The 22262-nt window shown below is 34.9% G+C and overlaps 1 protein-coding gene across 1 annotated transcript in view; it reads left to right on the top strand.

Annotated features, from left to right (window-relative positions):
* Window positions 1-22262, top strand: part of KYNU (kynureninase) — a 117716-nt gene that overhangs the window by 78775 nt on the left and 16679 nt on the right. The window contains exons 10-11 of the mRNA XM_040228225.1: window positions 1714-1812; window positions 2579-2652. Of these exons, the coding sequence (XP_040084159.1) occupies window positions 1714-1812; window positions 2579-2652 (173 nt within the window). The remainder of the gene's footprint in view (window positions 1-1713; window positions 1813-2578; window positions 2653-22262) is intronic.

Below are 22262 nucleotides of genomic sequence, written 5' to 3' on the forward strand. Positions count from 1 at the left end.
TCGACCTCCTTGCAGTCCAAGGACTCTCAAGAGTCGTCTCCAACACCACAGATCAAAAGCATCAATTCTTCGGTGCTCAGCTTTCTTCACAGTCCAACTCTCACATCCATACTTGATTACTGGAAAAACCATAGCCTTGACTACACAGACCTTTGTTGGCAAGGTAATGTCTCTGTATTTTAACATGCTATCTAGGTTGGTCATAACTTTCCTTCCAAGAAGTAAGTGTTTTTTAATTTCATGGCTGCAGTCACCATCTGCAGTGATTTTGGAGCCCCCAAAAATAAAGTCTGACACTGTTTCCACTGTTTCCTCATCTATTTCCCATGAAGTGATGGGACCGGATGCCATGATCTTCGTTTTCTGAATGTTGAGCTTTAAGCCAACTTTTTCACTCTCCACTTTCACTTTCATCAAGAGGCTTTTTAGTTCATCTTCAGTTTCTGCCATAAGGGTGGTGTCATCTGCATATATGAGGTTATTGATATTTCTCCCAGCAATCTTGATTCCTGCTTGTGCTTCTTCCAGCCCAGCATTTCTCATGATGTACTCTGCATATAAGTTAAATAAGCAGGGTGACAATATACAGCCTTGACATACTCCTTTTCCTACTTGGAACTAGTCTGTTGTTCCATGTCCAGTTCTAACTGTTGCTTCCTGACCTGCATACAGGTTTCTCAAGAGGCAGCTCAGGTGGTCTGGTATTTCCATCTCTTTCAGAATTTTCCACAGTTTATTGTGATCGACACAGTCAAAGGCTTTGGCATAGTCAATAAAGCAGAAATAGATGTTTTTCTGGAACTCTCTTGCTTTTTCATTAAGTTATATATATTTTCTAAATATTTCATATTTCATTATAGGTTCTTTTTAAAATTATATGTTAGTTTTAAACTCACCATAAATATCTTTAAATACTGGGAAAAGATCATATTTATGGAAATGGACACAATTTTTCCAATATTCCAATTTCTCTTGGTAACTACTTTTTTCCCTTGGCAACAAATCCTGCAAGTTATTTTCCGAAAATTGATAGACTCACTTCATTTTTCAAAATATGTCTCAAATACCTAAGTATGATTTACTATCATTTGTCTGTAAGATGCTATTTCCTGCAAAAATGCCTTTCTATGAAGTTAAAGTGGGTAACTTAGCTTGCAACTCAAATAACTGCATAAGTGCATTACTTTGAGACAGACATCCTACTTCAGGATATTGTTAAATGTTTTATGAATAATTCCCATATTAAACCTTAAAAGAATAAAATTAAGGTATTGACATTTTATACAAATGTATTATTTTTATACTTGTACCAAGGAGATATATAACTCAAATTAACCTTTTCATGCTGTAACTGAATGCACACAATGAGAATACAAGTTTTGACTACCTTGATTTGTGCAAAGATGAGAGCAATTTAACACATCATTGTTTCTGCATTATCAGTGCAAAAGTCAACACAGTAAAGAAGGCAAAGAATGTCTTCTTCCTGGTATTAAAATTGTTTTGACCTGAAGGGGTCTTGAGAATGCCCAAGATTTTATGATTAACACTTTGTGAGTCATTGCTGCTGCTGCTGCTGCTGCTGCTGCTAAGTCACCAAAGGATAAACTGCATTTATAGTACAGCATTTTTTCAACAATTTTCTTAAATATACTTGTATTTGTTATTTTAAATAATTAAGCAAATTCAACATGTTATTATGTTCTTCCCCAGGGTTGTTTTGTTGGCTTTGATCTAGCACATGCAGTTGGAAATGTTGAACTTCACTTACATGACTGGGGAGTTGATTTTGCCTGCTGGTGCTCCTACAAGGTATCAACAGACTAGTTAATATATTTATATCCTTTTAGTCCACACTAACATTAATCTAAATGTAAAAATGGATCAGTGACCAATTTTAGGTATTTGAATTACTTTCCTCCATTTCCTTCATTACTGTATTTTGTGACTTTAGTTAGTTGTAGAATCACTTAATGAATAGTATAGGTTATTAAGTTTTGGTATTTCCATCCTTTATAGAGTATTTATTCCTTCAATTCTCTGACTTCTATGATAACATCAGGAAGTTCTGGACAATACCTCCATACTTAGAACTTAATTCAAATTTAATCTAGTTTTTTGTTAATATGTTGAAAAATTTCTATAAGTTAAAGATAATTCTTATGAAATAAACTTTGTATTGACATTTGAAGATAAGTTTATGACAGGGAGCATAGAAATAGAAATCTTAAGCATTTTAAAAATATAATCTTTTATTATTATTTAAATATTTTGTGGCAAGATAATTGAAATGAATGAGCTTTGAAATCAGATAACTGTCAGCAGAACTGAACTGTTATCTACCAGTTGGGGCAAAAACTAGCCAAAATAGTAATAGCTATTTATTCCTAATTAATAATGCTACATTTCATTGTTTTTCTTTGAACCAAATAACCCTAAATTCTGTTTTATAATAAAAGTTAAAATAATCACACATTTTTATCTTACCAAAGTTGATTTCATAACAAAAAATTCAAATTATTATTTTTATCATATTTATTTAGGCAAACCCACACAGTTTAATTTACTCTCTATCCAGTATTTAAATACAGGAGCAGGAGGTCTTGCTGGTGCCTTTGTCCATGAAAAACATGCCTATACAATTAAACCTGCGTGAGTACCATCTTCAGATTTTCTTTGGTGATGGATAAATGAATTAAATGAATTTGAATTAATTAGTGTGCTAAATTTACATGTGTTCTTTAAGATGCTATCCAATAAGAATCTGGGTTGATTATAATTATTTTACTACTCTGTGAACAATGATATGCTTTATCAGAAATAAATGATTTCCAAAGAGTTTACTTGGTTGAACAAGAAATTTAATCACAAAAGGGAAGCTTCAATGCTAAAAATGAGTCCCTGTAATCATGTAGAGCAGATGGTTTAATGCAGAGAGACTACTTAACTTTTTTCAAAAATTAGACTTTAGAAAAGTCCGGGTTTCTCACATTGATGAATAAATCAAAGGCAACACAGAGCTGTGCCTAATAGAGCTTAAAAGTGGTACATGATTATTAAAATTACATCTACCTTTAAAGCTGGAAACTTATAATATGGTCTTATAAGGAATATCTTCTGTCCTAAAAGATTTTATAATCCATGAAAACTGAAGAAGCTGAACACTGAACAACAGACTGACTACATAAAAAGAAATACTTTTCAATTTTTATATAGCACTTCATTTTTTAGAGCAAGTATAAATGCAAATGTGATACACCAACAAATTTAACATTTTTATTTGACTGGGGAACTCTTAAGTGTTTCTATTATTTTTATCTGGTACGGAGAAAAAAAATAATATTCTGTAAAAAAAAAATCCTTTCAAAATTGTATCAGAATGTGTGTGATGAGGAGACTGTCTAGACTCCTAATAGGTAATATAATAATGTTTGATTAATTTTCCAAATCTTCTCAGTCACTGGCTGAATGGTATAATCTTTATGAGAATTGAAAGTGAATTAGTAATAAAGCTTGGAGCCCCTCACATTTTTGAGATTCTCTGCATATAAATCATACAAATTTAAGAAGACTTTCTACAGCTCATTTAATTATATCTAAATTTCTTCAAGATTTTAAAGTTTTAAAATTCCATAGAGCATTTTTTAGACAGATATTTGTTAGGTACTCATCTACCTTGAATATATTGTCAGGACATTAGACTTCTCCCCTTCTTCCAAATTCTGCAAAGAATATCTTAGCCATGGGCTTCCCTGTTGGTTTAGCAGTAAAGAGTCTGCCTGCCAGGCAAGAGATGCAGGTTCAATCCCTGGGTCGGGAAGATCCCCTGGAGAAGGAAATGGCAACTCCCTCCAGTATTCTTGCCTGGGAAATCCCACGGACAGAGGAGCTTGGAGGGATGCAGTACAGGAGGCAGCTCATGAGTAGCTACCCGTGGCTACTACCGTTAGGTAGTACAGTTGGGCATGAACAACTAAACAATGACAGCATGAGATTTCTCCCCTCGTCCCAGATTATCTGGAAAGAATATAAAATGTCTATTATAGGACTACCAGGCAAGTTTTTAAAGGTCTGGGTTTTTTTTTTTTTTTTTCATTTATAAACAACACCATTGATAACATTTTACCTAGCCTAAGTGTTTTCCACATAGTTGGTATGTAAGATACTGCCTGCCTTTGTGTGAAAACTCACCACCCTGAGCACATCCAACTCTCCACTTATTTAAATTGCACTAGACGAATCGGCAAAGGGAAGCAGGGGTATGGTAAGTAATGTACACAAATTCTAGAGAATGCAAGCATTAGCAGTTAAACTCTGATTTTACAGCATCTCTAGTTCTTTCACCATTATTTGCCCTTCATGGATGAGGAACAAGAGAGGGCAGAAGGGTTGTAGTATGCCTGCACGTGCCTCATCTTATAGAATCCTAACATCTTCTAGACCCAGTGAGTGAAGTCACTCAGTTGTGTCCAACTATTTGTGATTCTATGGACAGTAGCCTACCAGGCTCCTCTGTCCATGGGATTTTCCAGGCAAGAATACTGCAGTTGGTTGCCATTTCCTTCTCCAGTAGGTAACTGTTAAGTCTATGCTCCCAGGAGAAAGACCATACAGACAGAGAAGATTTACACTCCAACCTGATCACTCACCTGCTGGTCCTGAAGAGTGTTCTTGATTTCTCAGTGTTCTAGTCTCTTGATAAAGAGCACATAAGCATCTACCTCATAGAAACTTATCGTGAGGTTTAAAAAGGATAATGCATGTAAAACAGCACAGCCACTGAAGCATGATAGGTGATCCATACATCTAGGGTAAGTATCTTTTTGCCTTACTGTGAAGTTGCACGTTAACTTGTAGAATTTTGCCTAGTAGAGATCATTTCTCCTCAAGCAGGAAACATACACTTAAAGGTTATGGTTTGTGACCTTTGGGATATTAAATAATTTTGTACCTAAGGCCAAGCTCAGACTGAGCCTGTAAGCCTCTATTCCTAGAATTCTCTCTTTTACTGGCCTCACCATCTTACTGACTCATCTGCTAATTATGCGTTGATTGAGATCTTTATATGTGTTCATGTTATATTTGTACAAGAGCCATGCTTGTACAATCTTCTATTTGTACAGTTTGAAAATCACATGTTATTAACTTCTGTTGCATTTTAAGTATCTGGTTTGGAGATCAACAAGACTCAAACCAGTCTGACTCAGGTAGTCCTTCTTACAGGAAACACTGGTTGTTGTTTCTTTGTTTATCAGTTGTTAAAGTTTCTTTTTATGTGATATTAGAGGGACTAGTTCCAATGATACCAACTTTTACCCTAAGTGCAATGTAACTACTATTGTTAACTTTATGAAGTAAACTTTGTGCTTAAAAAAGGGTGACATCTAGTGGCTAAACATGTTATTTCAAATAAATAGTACACATAACTTTCCTGGTCCATTCATTCTATCTATGCTTAAAGTGTATTTTTTTTTCTATCATTTGACCATAAATTTATAGTGCAATAATCATGTAGCCAAAGTCTTTGATAAAGAGGTAGGACAGGATGGAGGTGGAAGTTAACATTAGGTGCATTTTAGGTACAACGTTAAACAAAATGCATAAATGTTTATCAAGGTTGAGAGGAAGGGTACTATGGGAGTGGATCCTGGAACTTGTAACCCTGCATTCTGAAAGTTTGATATTAAGTGAATAATTTCAAAATATCTTTTATATGATGTTCCCAGTAGCAACTGGCAAATTACATCTGTACCAAGAAATTTCACCATTTTTTGCTTGTTTATTTAAATAGGCATTTTGGCCATTGTTCAAAATTGGTGACCTAAGACTTTTTCCAAGAACACTTTGTCAATGAAAATAATGAGTAGAGGCCAGTGTCAATCTAGTGTATTAAGCATTATAATTCAAATCATTAATCTCAGCTGTAATTTGACCTCTTCCTAGTTTATCATCACATTTTTCCCATTCTGGTATCATATTCTAAACCTTATCTGTAGCTAAGAATTATACTAAATAAGGACTGGTTCTGAGTAAACGTCATCTTGTATTTTGTGTACTTCATGTCTGACAATTTTAGTGTATACAGTTAATAATTATTGCTCTGCACTATGAAGGAAATACTTTTAGCTGTAAGAATTCAAACATTAGAAATATATCACCTTTTAAAGAAATCCTTCAAGTGAAAGCATTAATCGCTCATTCATATCCAACTCTTTGCGACCCCATGGATTGTAGCCTGCCAGGCTCCTCTGTCCATGGGGTTTTCCAGGCAAGAAAATATTACTGGAGTGGGAGCCATTCCCTTCTCCAGGGGAATCTTCCTGACCCAGGGATCGAAACCAAGTCTCCTGCATTTCAGGTCCTTGAAAATCTTGCATTTTTCTTTTAACTTTATAAGTGTTGACCTTTCTGAAAGACTTTAGATCAATACTTAACTTTTTTATTTTAGAAGATTCAAACATATGTGAGAGCTATAAAATGATTCTTTTGTAAAAGCTCACAGACTGAAATTCAAGACACCACCCATCACTTCTTGGTTTTTTTAGAGAGACTCTAGCAAGAAACAGGAGTGAGTTATTAAGATTTTTTCTGTGGCTTACTTTTTTTTTACTCTATCCAGTGAAATCATACATACTAGAAAATTGCTGTTCTTCACTTTCCATGCTGGCATAAAGAATCTTTCAAATGCTCTCATATATTAGCTCTCCTGAAATTTTTGCTTCCCCTAGTATTTTTTTTTTTTAAGTTTTCTGAGTGGTCAAGAATGGAGCCTACTGATAATTTTTTGAAAATGCTAGAATTTCAAATCATGCCAATACATTTCCATAAACAGTTAGAGGTATTTGATTGAAGGCTTTAAGTAGAGATGACATTTTTAAGGCTTTATTAAGAGCTTGAGTCATCTCCTTTATTGTAATAAGTAATTTGCAGGTTAAAAAGAACCAGCAGAAGAGGCTGGCTGTATCAGTGCATGGGAAAGGCAAATTTTAAACTCAGAAGTATAGATTATTACTACTATTATTATTATTTGTGAACTTAAAAAATAGACCCATAAAACAACATAAGAAAGTCTAAGAAAGGATAAAAAGAAGCATCAAGAAAATTTATAAAAGTGGCTTAAAAATTATAAGCATGTTTCACACTTGACCCATCAGAACAATTAATGTTCTAGAGAGAGATCATCTACTTGTTCTGGGGTGTGATGATGATATATCTGATTATACTTCCTTCCCCAGGCAGTGCTGGAGAGTACCACAGACCCAAACTCATCTATAATTTAAACCCTGTTTTGGCTTCTGTGATTCTTTCTGACTTACTAATTATTGCATCTTTTTCTAGTATCTATATAAAGTCTTGGTATTAAAGACTGGGAGAATGAGGGAGTGTCGGTGGTGGTAGCCAGGTGGGTCAATCCACCAGACTCCAGATACTTGCAAATGGGATAGGCCAATACCAATGTATTTCTCAGTGAAAGTTTTCACAGAATCCTTAAACTATGACTCAGACCTCCCAGGGCACTTATTCTAAGCATTTAGCTAGTTTCTGGAGTTAGATGTTCAGTATGAATTAACGTGGATGGCATCTTAGCCACAACTTCCTGCCCTATCAGCCGTATTAAATGTACGTGGCCACCCTTTTGTCCTTAATGTTACCTCCCACAGCCCTAATCTTCCAGTGTATCATTTCCCCTTGCTTCTGCTCCAATATGTGTGATTGCTTTCCTGTATTTAATAAAGTTTACTCTTTCACTTTTTCATTGATTCCCTCAATGCCTCAGCCCTTGGTCCTTTTAACTCAGGTGTATCTCATCCACTGTAATGATGTCAAAACCAGACATTTGCAGAAGATACCAACTGTATTTCTAGCTTTATGACTTGCTTACTTTCTATCCCTTACTTTTATCTGATTGCAAATTGCAAGAGCTTCTGATTATATCAAAGTATTATTCTAATCCCGAAAGATACATGACTATGTAGGAAAGTAAAAAGTGTGATCTACTCACTTATAAAATTAACCTTTACCGAACACTCTTTTGTAATTAGCATTAACATTTATCTCTATGCATTATTATTAAAAATATTTTGGTCTCTTGTTGATGATAGAATGTTATAACACAGTAAAAATTTTATGCAAATGAATTGTAAAGTAAAATTTTTCAAGAGATTCAGCATTTCATGATGTAAGTTATACTGAAGAACTGCTGAATCACAAAATCATGAACAATGAGAATATGTTAGAATCAAAAGCATTAACAAATGAAGTAGAGGAAATTAGGCATGGTACTTCAAAATCAAATGACTTAAATATGAGGGATCAAGAGGAACTGATGAATGCTTCAAAACTTTTGTGGAAATGATCATCTTTATGCTCATGCTAAAAAGTTGAATATAACACAAAAAAGATTCTAGCTTGCTACCATGACGTTTGTCAAGTACACCAAAAAAAAAAATCAACATTTGATTTACTATTCATTCTTTTTAATAATCTGCATATTATGATTTTAATGTAAGTTTTGTCAAATTATAAATTGAATTTGTTATACAATTTAAAGTTTTATTTTTCAAAAGCATCACAATCAAATCTTTTATTTTTTCCTCCATTATTTACTACAAAAGTATGGTTACTGGTTTTAAATAGATCTATTTTAAAAGACCTTTCCCCAGTATTCCATACATGCTCAGTTGCTCAGTCATGCCTGACTCTGCGACCCCATGGACTCGAGCCCACCGGGATCCTTTGTCCGTGGAATTATCCCAGCAAGCGTACTGGAGTGGGTTGCCATTTTCTCCTCTGTGGGATCTTCCCCACCCAGGGATCAAGCCCAAGGCTCCTGGGGCTCCTGCATTAGCAGGCAGATTCTTTAAAATGAAAGTCGCTTAGTCCTGTCCGAAACTTCATGACCCCATGGACTATATAGTCCATGGAATTCTCCAGGCCAGAATACTGGAATAGGTAGCCTTTCCCTTCTCCCAGGGATCTTCCCAAGTCCGGGAGGTCTCCCACATTGCAGGCAGATTCTTTACCAGCTGAGTCACAAAGGAAGCCTAGCAAATAATGAGGACTTCTAATATATCCATATATTTTTCCAATCTTATGAATTAAGCATGATGAAGCTTCCATTTTATCTTACTCCAACACAAATATCCTTTCTAAGGTGCTCACTGCTTTATCAAGTAAAGAGAATGTTTCTCAGTCATTTGAGGAGGCATGAGCCAATATAACCAACATTTATTTTTGTACACGAAACTTTCATAGATAGAAATAAATACAGGATGCTACATTTTTTTTAATCATACAACCCATTTGGAGAGATGTTATTTCAATAGCTGAATAAACAATTTAAATGATAGGTAATATAGGGTTAGAATATGTGCCGCAAGGCAATTCCTAAATAACTGCTGGGTGAATTCTCATGTATCACAATAGGAACAGTAAAGGTAGAGATAACTCAGAGCTCCTTTGGACAAGCTTGAAGAGTTTGTGGTGAAATTTACAGATACTATTCCTCTGCAAAATGGAATGCTATGTTAACTAAGTGCCTAAATTTAATCTGTTACTTTGAAAGCTGAAATTGTTGCCTATGAGGGAGATTTCACTCGATTAGTTTCATAAATCTAAGGAAGTATAATGAATTACTTAAATGGCTTTTCTTTAAAGGATATGTCAAGTGATCTTTTTATACACTTGATAGAATTCTTATGGAATCCGAGTTATTGACTTAACATTTAAAAGTCTGCCTAGGATCATAATCTTGCTCTTTATCTCTTTTCTACAGTATTTTAGAAATTATAAACAGTAGTAAAGGGAAGTTTGCTTCATATTCTCACTTAGTGCCAGAGCCATGCTTGAGAGTGGCTTATACCTATGAGAAATCCTAGTCTCCAAATCATCAGTGTAGAAGATCCAAAGGAAGACAGTATGATTGGAGAAAACTCTCCTATGGATTCATGACACATAAATCATTCATATCTTCATTCAGAAACCATTTTAGATCAATAATTCTAAAAGGACTCCTCACCTTCAAAGCTTGACTTTTTTATTATGAGAATCAGATAATTTTTGAGTGTGGTGAATTTAAGCTGTGATCATAAAAATAATGTTTATGCACTGAGGCAGGATCACAGTTAAGAATAATTTCAATAAATAATATGATTTTCTCCACTCAAGAGATAAAGGAATCCTGACTCTTAAAAGAAAACAGGAAGAGTAATTGTCAGTATAAAACTACATTAAAGTTGATGTTGTTTGCAAATCACTATTCTCAGATAATGATGACATAATCACCAATATGAGAAAATTGAAGTCCTTTGAAACCTCAAAATTTATTTTCTCCTCGAAAATTGCAGTCTAGTGTCCCTGAAGATTTATCAGGTCAGTGAATCCTTTAGACACGAAATATAAACTTGTCAAAGAGCTTCAGCTCTTGTTTTAATTACTTCAAGTTTTGCCCCTAAAATGACCTTCAGAATATGAAAAGTTTCTTTTTTAATATAAAATATGAAGAGCCATTACTAAACTTTATTTGTTCTCGTTGAGAAAACACATGTATCCATCTGACTCTGTAAGAGGTGCAGTGGTACATGTTATGTGGGGCAGCATGGGAAACTACTCATTGCACAAGAGCCACTGAGTCCTGCTGCTTCCAAGACTGAGCTGGGCTAACTTCACAGGCCACGAAAATACTTGTAATGCATGACTCAAAACAAAGGTCTGAATTCCTATGAATCAGTTTCTCTTTGGTCACTTGTTTTTAACTCCACCCCAAAGGAGAGAATTTGATTGAGTGGAAATTATCCGTTTCTCTAGTGTTGAGGTTTGTCTTCATCATGATAAGTTCATGTAAAGATAGATTGCCTTTACTCTCTTCTAAATCTCTGTTCCAATCATATTTGGTCAAAGTCTCAGAAGATTTGGCATTAGTATGGAAACCTAGACAGAAAACGACAATTTGAATCTTTTTTTTTTTTTTTAAGGGTGCCTGTGATCTTTGTGAGAATTCATTTCAGTATGTCCAGTGTGATTGTTTGAAAAATTGACTATAACATAATTCTAAATGTTAAAGTACAGGGACATTGTCCTTCTGATCATCCTTTATTATCATAATCCACAATGCCCAAGATATATATATATATATATCTTTATTTTGTTGTTGAATACATGCCTCTTTCGTTACTCTCAGCATAATAGACAAACCATCTTCTAGCATATGAAAGCATTTCTACTTTGCAAGTTACTCTGAAGTGAGTATGATTTGCAAAATACTGTCAAATTAAATATGCATTTCCATATGCTTCTACAAAGACTAAATATATCCATGAAAACCAGATTTAAAAATCTTTCATGAGTATTTTAATCAACTTTAATCAACATTGCAAACAGTTCTTTCTAAAGTCCTAAGTTCAGAAATCTTGATGTGTTTTATGATTTTAGCATCAATATCACCATACAGGATTATAAACCAATATTTTTAAATAATAGTAGATTTTAAGAAATGATAAGCAGAATACTTTTGTTAATGAAGCATTCACACCAATTAAAATATTGATTTAGCTCATGTAAGGACAACATACTATTCTGAATCTTCAGGAGACAGTTTTCAATAACCAAAATTTATAATATCAGGAATTTTTATAACTATGTTTATCATACTGTTAGCTCACTGGACATATTTAACAAGCCTTCTTTTGAATAAGATTTGAAGATGTAATTGAATATGTATCAGAACCAAGTAAAGCACTCTCTAGTAATGATATTCCCATATGATTGGGCAAATGAGTGGATGAAAAGGAATTGAATCCCCATAACTCCTCAAACTCCTTTCCAAAGCAACATTAAATCAGTTGACTTAGAACAGAGCAGAGCAATTGTGAATACTTTTTTTTATTTATGATTTTTAATAAATTAAAAATTGATAAAGACCTTCTTTACTAGGAGTGAGTTGGCAATATTTACCTATCTAATGTTATGGCCATATTGAGGCTTGAAATAGTCATGCTTGGAAACTCGTTGCTGACAAGGAATGAATGCACAATTCACAAGCTGAAACATCCCATTTTGTCAAGATTTTCATCGTCATTAGCACCTTTGAATCTGTTCTATCACTTAGCCATAAGTTTACTTTTCCTTCAAATATGCTCTTTACTAACTGCTTAGATTTAGATTCTCACTGCTCCTTCTCTTATTTTTAGTTGAGCTTCTGTTTTTGTTTTTGTCATTTGTTATAGTTTATATCTACTGCTTTCCCTGATCCTCATTCCTATACAGTAGCTCTACCTTTCCTATTCTAATTCCTATTCTATTCCCAAGCCTTTCTTGTCCTTCTGCATGGTAGCTTAGCAATATTAATGCCTCACTGTGAGAGATGACCTAAAAATTTACAGGAATACTTATGTACTGTGCAGCCATGCTCATGTCATTCCCACTGATCTTACTTCCCTGAAGGCAGAGTTGCTCAAACCCACCCTTGTTTGCGTTTGGCACCCAACTGGATTGCTTCTTAGAAAAGACTGTCATTGGAGGCGGAAGAAACACCTTGGCCGATTGTAGAGGGACAGAGCTTCAGTCAGTTCAGTTCAGTTTAGTTCAGTCACTCAGTCATGTCTGACTCTTTGCGATCCCATGAACCGCAGCACGCCAGGGCTCCCTGTTGGTCACCGACTCCCGGAGTCCACCCAAACCCACGTCCATCAACTCGGTGATGCTATCCAACCATCTCATCCTCTGTCGTCCCTTTCTCCTCCTGCCCTCAATCTTTCCCAGCATCAGGGTCTTTTCAAATGAGTTAGCTCTTCGCATCAGGTGGCCAAAGTACAGGAGTTTCAGCTTGAACATCAGTCCTTACAATGAACATCCAGGACTGATCTCCTTTAGAATAGACTGGTTGGATCTCCTTGCAGTCCAGGGACTCTCAAGAGTCTTCTCCAACACCACAGTTCAAAACCATCAATTCTTTGGTGCTCAGCTTTCTTTATACTCCAACTCTCACATCCATACATGACCACTGGAAAAACCATAGCCTTGACTAGACGGACCTTTATTGGCAAAGTAATGTCTTTGCTTTTTAATATGCTGTCTAGGTTGGTCACAACTTTCCTTCCAAGGAGTAAGTGTCTTTTAATTTCATGGCTGCAACCACCATCTGCAGTGATTTTGGAGCCCATAAAAATGAAGTCATCCACTGTTTTGACTGTTTCCCCATCTATTTCCCATGAAGTGATGGGACCGGATGCCATGATCTTAGTTTTCTGAATGTTGAGTTTTAAGCCAACTTTTTCAGTCTCCTCTTTTACTTTCATCAAGAGGCTCTTTAATTCTTCTTCACTTACTGCCAGAAGGGTGGTGTCATCTGCATATCTGAGGTTATTGATATTTCTCCCAGCAATCTTGATTCCCGCTTGTGCTTCTTCCAGCACAGCATTTCTCATGATGTACTCTGCATAGAAGTTAAATAAACAGGGTGACAATATACAGTCTTGACATACTCCTTTTCCTATTTGGACCCAGTCTGTTGTTCCATGTCCAGTTTTAACTGTTGCTTCCTGACCTGCATACAGGTTTCTCAAGAGGCAGCTCAGGTGGTCTGGTATTTCCATCTCTTTCAGAATTTTCCACAGTTTATTGTGATCCACACAGTCAAAGGCTCGGCATAGTCAATAAAGCAGAAATAGATGTTTTTCTGGAACTCTCTTGCTTTTTCAACGATCCAGCAGATATTGGCAATTTGATCTCTGGCTCCTCTGCTTTTTCTAAAACCAGCTTGAACATCTGGAAATTCATGGTTCATGTATTGCTGAAGCCTGGCTTGGAGAATTTTAAGCATTACTTTACTAGCGTGTTAGATAGAGTAACTTGGAATAACTAAAAAGAAAGACGGGGAAAAAAAGTATATAATTGTATATGAAAAGAAGTTAATATTGTGACTGAACATTATGGAAAAATTTTGACTTATAATTCTTTCAGGCATGGCTGAATTATGTCCTGTACCACATTTACATTCATTAAAGAAACATTTATTGAATATCTACTATAGTCCAGGCATTAAAAAAATCTTTTGGATATATGGATAAATAAAGCACAGAATCTTTCCTCTTATAGAGCTTACATTCCATTAAGGACAGACGGATCATGTACAGAGCAAATTGCATGATACATTTAAAATTGATAAGTCCTATGGATAATTGGAAAAACAGGACAGAAAAAAAGGGTATAAGAATAACCTGGAAAACTTGGCCATGCACAGTATTCAAAAGGCATTCAAGAAGGCTCGTCATTGGGAAATATGATATGGATAAAGAGGTAAAGGAGGTGAAGAGTGTGCCAAACAATTATTTAGTGAAGAGGGTTCCAGGCAGTGGAAGAATTTTATCAAAAGCTCAAAGACAAGAGTGTGTTGAGAAAGCCAGCATGGCTGGAACAGATTTAGCAAATTGTATATTAGTGAGACAAAATGGTCCAGGAAATCCAGATCCTTAAAAGGCAATGTAAAGACTTGGGATCCATTCCTATTTCGCCTGAAAAGTGGCATGATATAGCAAATTTAAAATGATCATTCTGGTGGCTTTCTTGGGAACAGGTAGTAAGAGGGTAACGGTGGACTTTGGAAAACCCTCTGGGGAGCCATTGAGGAAAGAAGACAAGAGGTGACAACAATTTAAAGCAGGGGAGCAGCAGAGGATGTGATGAGATGTTGAAGGCTTCTTGAGCTTCCCTGATGTCTCAAACAGTAAAGAATCCACCTGCAATGCAGAAGACCTGGGTTCAATCCCTGGGTTGGGAAGATACCCTGGAGAAAGGCATGGAAACCCAGTCCAGTATTCTTGCCTGGAGAATCCCCATGGACAGAGAAGCCTGGCATGCTAGAGTGCATGGGGTCACAAAGAGTCAGACATGACTGAGCAAATGAACTGACTGACTGAACTGGGAGGACATAGAGAAAAGATTGGCTGGAGGGACAGGAATGAGGGGAGAATTAAAGACTGACGCCTGTTCAAATGATGCTAGGTTACTCAAATGGCATACCATTGTCTCATTTATCAACTACAAACATTTCTTGAACATCTACTAGGCAAAGAAGTATGAAAACACTGGGAATTCAGAAATATCTTCTGGAATTTATCATTCAGTGTGACAGGGAAAAGAGAGAGAGAAATTGGAGAAACCTTTTGCTGAGGAGGTGATACATGACCTGACTGGAGAAATCCTAACTTTTAGTCAGACTGAAAGGGAACAGGCAGTGGTGGGGTGTTCTAGGCAGGATCATTGAGGTCCTTGTGTTTCAAGTTAGAAGTTTTGATTTTTATCTTAAAAACAAAGAGGCTCAAGTCCCAACACCTTTCCAGGTCTTGGTTTAATTATGGGAAAAATAAATAGTTACACCTGGACATCTCTAAGATTCGCTTCCAGTTTTTAAACTCTGATTCTCCAGGAATAAATATGAAGCTTTGAAAAAGGCAATCTGCTGATAAAGATAACTCAGAAACTAAAACCAGTTTAATGGAAATCTATGCATATTGATGATTCTGATGACCCTCTTCCCTTCCTTTTTTTTTTTTTTTTTTTGTAATAGGTGGATACAGTAAAGCCCAGTAAGTTGAGACAAATTTGTAACAAACTTTACTGTAATCTTCTTATCTTTGCCTTTTCTCAAGTATAAAAGAATGCCCTCTTCCCATTTCTTAAAGTTCAGCTGCCAAAAAGTTTTATTATGAAAATTAAGACTATATAAAACCGATGTGAATGAATAAATTTCTCATTATGTCCTGAATGAATAAATTTCTCATTATGTCCTGAATGAATAAATTTCTCATTATGTCCTGAATAAAACAACCTTTGAGGAACTTTTGATTCTGTGAAACTTGATTATTTGATGAGGATTTTAAGTACTACACTTTCACTTGCAGTTAGCTTATACAGGTGAAGAAAGAAACCGCAACCCACTACAGTATTCTTGCCTGGAGAATTCCACAGATTGAGGAGCCTGGTGGGCTATAGTCCATGGGGTTACAAAGAGTCAGACATGACTGAGTGACTAACACACACACACACTAGCTTATAGAGGACATTAGGATATGACAGGCATTCAAACTTATCTACAATTGCTATTACAGATTTTGTTTAAAAATAAACAAATGCTGTACCCCAAATGTTCTATTTTTTGTAATGCTGTAACAGTTTTGTTGATTCAACACATTTTTTGAAGTCATGTAAGCAGTAAGACAATTGTATTTAGTTCTAATGTGACCTCAAGAGACAAAGAGAGAAAGAAAAATAAGAGAAGAGGGGTGGAAGTGTAGGGGAAAAAAATGAAGAAAAGGGAAGAGAAGATGAAAAGGAAAAGGGAAAGAAGAAGAAACTTGCTCCCAATCAAGTTTATATTTCTAAGCACAGACTTAAATTATTAAATGTATGGTAATAAACTGCCAAATAAAGGACATTATGAAAGCAGTTTTTATGCAAATATACTTTCTTAGAAAAGACTGTGATCTAGTTCCTCTATATGTTGGATTGTGTTCCAATTATTAATTGCATTTTTAACAGAAGTCAGGAAAACTGGGATAAGTTGTTTTGTTTAGTTTTGGTGAGTTATGGGGTGAGGAGAGGTAAGGGGCTTGCAGAATAGTTTAAATTAATTCAGTGCATGAAATATTTAGGGATTCATACTGGAGATTCTGCCATTAAAGACTTGCTAAGGAGATCAAGGAGCATTTGGATATTTCATTTTATAACTCTTAGCATCCAAAATCATATTCAGTGGATCCCTCGTGGCTTCCTCTTACTAAATCTGAATATCACGTCTCAAAGATGCCTTTATTATAAGTGCTGCTTTCCATTTGATAATACTTATTTGAAAATCCTTTTAGGAAATTTATGATGTTCAAAGAACAAAAAGCCTATTAAAATCTTTACTTTTTTATTATTTATTGGATCTCTTCCAACAACTTCTCTCAAAATTCTGCTAATATCTTCATTTCAAGTAAATTAACTCCCTGTTTGATTTTTAATTTTTGATGGCAAGAGATTAAAATTTCTATCCAAGTATGAGATAGCATCTTAATTGTTATTATTCATATTCAGCTCATAGATATGATTTATGAGTCCGTTGTGATAATAGCTACTTATAACCTAATTTAGTGGTTTTTAATTTTACTTCATTAGCTTTAGAATATTTGCTTATTAGAATTCATGCTAAAATTTCATTTATGTTACATTTCTTTTGCATTTTGATTTACCTTTCCTGTATTCCAAGTGGTGAGGGTCTTAAAACGAATTTAACTTTCCCCAAGGTTTTTTGAAATGTATTTTGAGTTTGAATAAGTATTCTTTGAAACAATCATTTCTTTATTGACTTTAAACAGTCCTCATTTCATTTGCCAAGGCTTCAAGGTGCGATATATGATTGATATGCTTATTCAGATTCACTGTATTAGATCCATAGGTTCACACATTTTGAAGAAGAGGAAATGACTACAGAGATTATCGAATATCAGAAGGAATAATTTTTTTTTTTTTTTTTTGCAGGAGAAACATTGTGTATAAATAGAATGTGGCTGTCATCTAGCCTGGTGTTTTGCTAGGTCAGAACCCCAAGCGTAGTATTTAAGTAATCTAAGGAATATTGCTTTTTTTCTAAAGAATCTCTGATAAATTAAAAAAAAAAAAAACTGTCTCAGGTGATTTTGCATATGTTTATGAATATACTTGGTCATGATGGTCCATATCTACATTTTGGGCTTTAAGGGCCAACAACTGTATTATCTTTGACTGTTTATATAGAGTCTTGGAACCTCAGTTTTCTCATTTGTATAATGAGGATGATAACACTATCTACATCATATGATTCTTTTGAAGATTAAGTGATTGTTTAGAACTATGTCTGACTCATAATGAAATCTCAATTAACAGTTGTTTTTGTTGCTCTCAAAATTAACAAAACAACTTAATGAGAACCTAAATCAGGAAGAACCCACATATTCCTAAATCAAACTCTTTTTGAGTATTTTTACAAGATCTTTGCTTAAGGTTTGAGGACAGTCAATCACTTGTTTTCACATTGTTCATTTTTATTATTTGGAAAATAATATGGGGAAAATACTTTATCTCTCAAACATATTATCTTAATAAAAAATATTTTCCTTTTCTTATTTAAATTAACAATGATTTTCAAAATTTTAATCTAGTTATGGTAAAAGTTACATGAGTATGGGCTCTTATATTAAAAATATATCATTGATGGTGTTTATCATGAAAATATTCAGAATATTCAGAAGTAAAGAAGAGATTCTAAGATTTTTACTTCACAAGGAATTAAGTGTAAAAAGAAATTTTAATAAGACAAAGTGTCATTCTCTTGTTGTAATATGCCATTTAAATTATTATTTTTTATCATGTAAAAGTATAAAGTGATTTAATTTAGAAAGCTGCAATTATTTTCATTGAAATAACATTAGAATTTCATTAAGATTATTTATACTACAAATGATTACAAGAATATGACAATTATTAATATTTTATATCAGAATAAATATTCAATGAAGAAAAACATCATATGAAAAATCAGTAACAGAGACAATTAACCACTACTGACTTCAGGACTCTGAAGCACACCCAACATGGAATATCTCCTCCATCCTATTTTTTCATAATTGTAAGAGTGTTTGCATTATGGTTTGTTGAATTCTTCTGATGAATATTTTCTTCAAGTTATTGCTTTGGTAACAGAATTCAATGATGTGACTGTCACATCTAGATATTAGGCTTTGCTGCCATACATTTGCTGTTCTGGCTCTGAAGCACTCTGACCCAGAGTGAGAATTACTAGGGAATTATGGTATAAAAAGCCTCTATAAAGAGCCATTGTTTTCTTTCTTCTGTTGCTCTTACTCTATTTCTCTTAATGAGTTCAATAACCAGGTTGATGAAACTGAAACTCCTCACCCTTTCTGAGTCTCTACTTTCATTTTTTTCAGTTTTTAAATCCACTCAATATCTCACTTCTAACAACATCTGTCAACAACTCGGCCTTTTTTTGCTCTTGTTTACTATCAAACGTCTAGGTTTTGGTCCATTTTCCCTCTCTCAGTTCTTTCCACTTTGTTATTTCACCTGAATCCATTATTATTGATGAAAAGTCACAGGTCCCACCCACAGTTCTTAATGGTGAGCCTCATAATGTCATGAATACCATGAGGCAAAGATGGGGGACTATGCACCCACCCTTCGTTGAATTAATATTTGTTTAATCAGCTTCACACTCATACCCAAAGACTTTAAGCTTTTTGTGGGAAGGAACCATTTCTATTTTAGTTCACTCTACTATTTCTATCGTTTGCTTCTAGGAAGATGTGTCATTAACTACTTTTGAAGAATTAATGATTGAAATATAGGAAAATTCTAATAAGCCTGATTTTTAAAAAATGTAATTAGTACTATAAATGACAAAAATGAGTCACTTATAAAAAGCATCAACTCTAGCTTCATGGTAACTTCAATTAAACTATTTTACTCTACTCTAGTTGAGGCTACTCTATTTTACTTTTAGTTTCTGCTCTTCTGCTCAGCTTCTAGGCACTGATGATCTCAGGTTCTACTAGTTTATTGGTTCATTAAGATACTTGGTTTGAACTCCCGCCTTCAACTTCCTTCTGAGGATGTGTATCAAACACAGTTTAACTGTGGGTCAGTGTTCCTGCTCACTTACTGGGCAGGATATGGGCTTAACTAGCTATGTTCCTTTAGATGATCATTCAAACTCTGTAAGCCTTACTTTTTTCAAACATAAAATGAGAGAAACAATACCTACCTCAGTATGTTGTTGCAGATTAAGTGAGACAGTCTTGCCCACTTTTCTAGCAAACGTGTCTTCATTTCTGCCCTTTTTTCCTTAGCAGTTCACTATGCAAAAGCTTTGTCCAACCATGCCTTTTGAATAGGATTTCCTGTTGGCATGAGAACAGATAATCTGATTAGCTAGACCACTCTGAAATATTATACAGGATTATATAATTTTCATCCAGAAGTGACATAGATGTAGGGGCCGAGGATGATGGATGATAAACAATTAGAATCTCCAATGGGACTAGTCCTAGTATCTATTGTAATAAGCCACTGGATTATTGTTGCTTAGTTGCTAAATTGTGTCTGACTCTTTTGCAATCCATGGACTGTAGTCGTCCAGGCTCCTCTGTCCATGGGATTTCCCAGGCAAGACTACTGGAGTACGTTGCCATTTCCTTCTCCAGGGGATCTTCTCAACCCAGGGATCGAACCAATGTTTCTTTCATTGCAGGTGGATTCTTTACCACTGAGCTACCTGGGAAGAACAAGCCACTGGATAGTAAAACACAACTTACTTAGTGAATGAATTCAAAAGGGGCATATCATCATCAAATAATAAGGCAACTTGGGAACAATTAAAATATTATATTTGTACTTTTTCAGATAAAAATTTAAAGTACTTTTATGGATTCAGTAAATAAAGCATAAAAATGATGCCTTGATCTCAGCTACAGAATCAGATCCAAGTATTTTTTTCTCTAAAGAAGAACACATTTTTCCCTACTTATTCCTTTCAGATTTGGGAAATGAATATGTCATCAGTACTTTTGCTGCTGCTAAGTTGCTTCAGTCGTGTCCGACTCTGTGCGACCCCATAGTCGGCAGCCCACCAGGCTCCCCCATCCCTGGGATTCTCAGGCAAGAACACTGGAGTGGGTTGCCATTTCCTTCTCCAATGCATGAAAGTGAAAAGTGAAAGTGAAGTTGCTCCGTCGTGTCCAACTCTTAGGGACCCCATGGACTGCGGCCTATCAGACTCCTCCATCCATGGGATTCTCCAGGCAAGAGTACTGGAGTGGGTTGCCATTGCCTTCTCCCATCAGTACTTTCAAGCGCTGGCTACTATTTCCTCCTGTGATACCATGTTCATACACTAGGTCTTTGCTGTTTCTGTCAGATATACCCAGCAATCATAATTCATACTCTTGAATTTTTTAGTAGCACTACACAAACAAAAATGACAAATACCTAGTCTTTTTAATGAATACAGAAAAGTGAAAGAAAAGTTGCTAAATTAAAAAAAAAAAAAGTATTGAAGTACTCTCCCAATGTTTATTTTGAAGCCATTGAAAAAAATGGGAAAAATTGCGATTTTTTTATGACCGTATTTCACAGCCACTGTATTTGCCTCAGATTTTAAAAAAGTATATTGCCAGAAGGAAAATTTTGAATTCATTTCCAGCAGAAAGCTTTATGTGCAAAACTGCTTATACATTGATTTTTAATTTGTAACTACAGAAATTTTCATGAAAAAAACTGTAGTATTTTTCTTCTCTTTCAAAAGATAAAAGTAATAAAACAATAATCAATGCCTCGATACTAAATAATAGTGAACAAATCTAATTCATTCAAGCTAAAACTCCTTTCTGAATTCCTTTTTTATTGCAACCATAATCTTAGTCTCAATAGAAACGATGATACTGAGTTCCCCTCAGTACACAGCATAGTTCCCTACTGGCTGAAAGAATAAGTTTTCAATAAATTCACATCATGATAAACATAAGTACCTCAAACAAACTGCACAGTGATTTTGCTTTCCATTCACTTTATCTCATTGGTATATCTCAGTTACATGTTCAAATTAACTTAAGATATGTTCTCATTCTGAATATTTAATACAAAGCATGTGAAAGCTTTGACAAATATATTTTTCATTTTATTATTGATTCCAGTTGTCATCAGAAATTTGATAATTGTTTTAAAAGTTGTAAATGTCATCAGGTTATAAACAGGTACACAAGTAATTTTCTTTATTTTCATCTATCAATTCATTTGATGCAGGAAATTCAATCTTGTAACTTGGAGGTATACTTAATGACTTTTGTTATTTTTCTCAGTAATTTCAGAGTTTAAGCTCTGTCTGTTCAGAGTTTTTGTTTGTTTGGTTGGTTTTTTGTCCTTTTCTCCTTAGGATACCATTTATGGTTGCAAAGGTGAGTGGTGTACACAGACGTAGATAAAAGAGAGATATCTAGCCCACAGACAACCCCTGAATCTATTAAATTGTGCCTGGCACACCCTTGGTCATCTGCTTCCATTACTACTGCACCGTCCAAGATGTTTATGGAACTATCATGACAATATGCCCTTTATCTCAAGTTCCACTGGGAATACTGAATCTCTTAGCCCCTTCAATTCCCTTCTCTAGGGACACTGGAATTTCAGGATACTACCTTGGGTCTCTTGAGTTAATATAATCCTAAGTTATA

This window comes from Oryx dammah, unplaced genomic scaffold (assembly GCF_014754425.2).
Source record: "Oryx dammah isolate SB20612 unplaced genomic scaffold, SCBI_Odam_1.1 HiC_scaffold_27, whole genome shotgun sequence".
Taxonomy (NCBI): Eukaryota; Metazoa; Chordata; class Mammalia; order Artiodactyla; family Bovidae; genus Oryx; species Oryx dammah.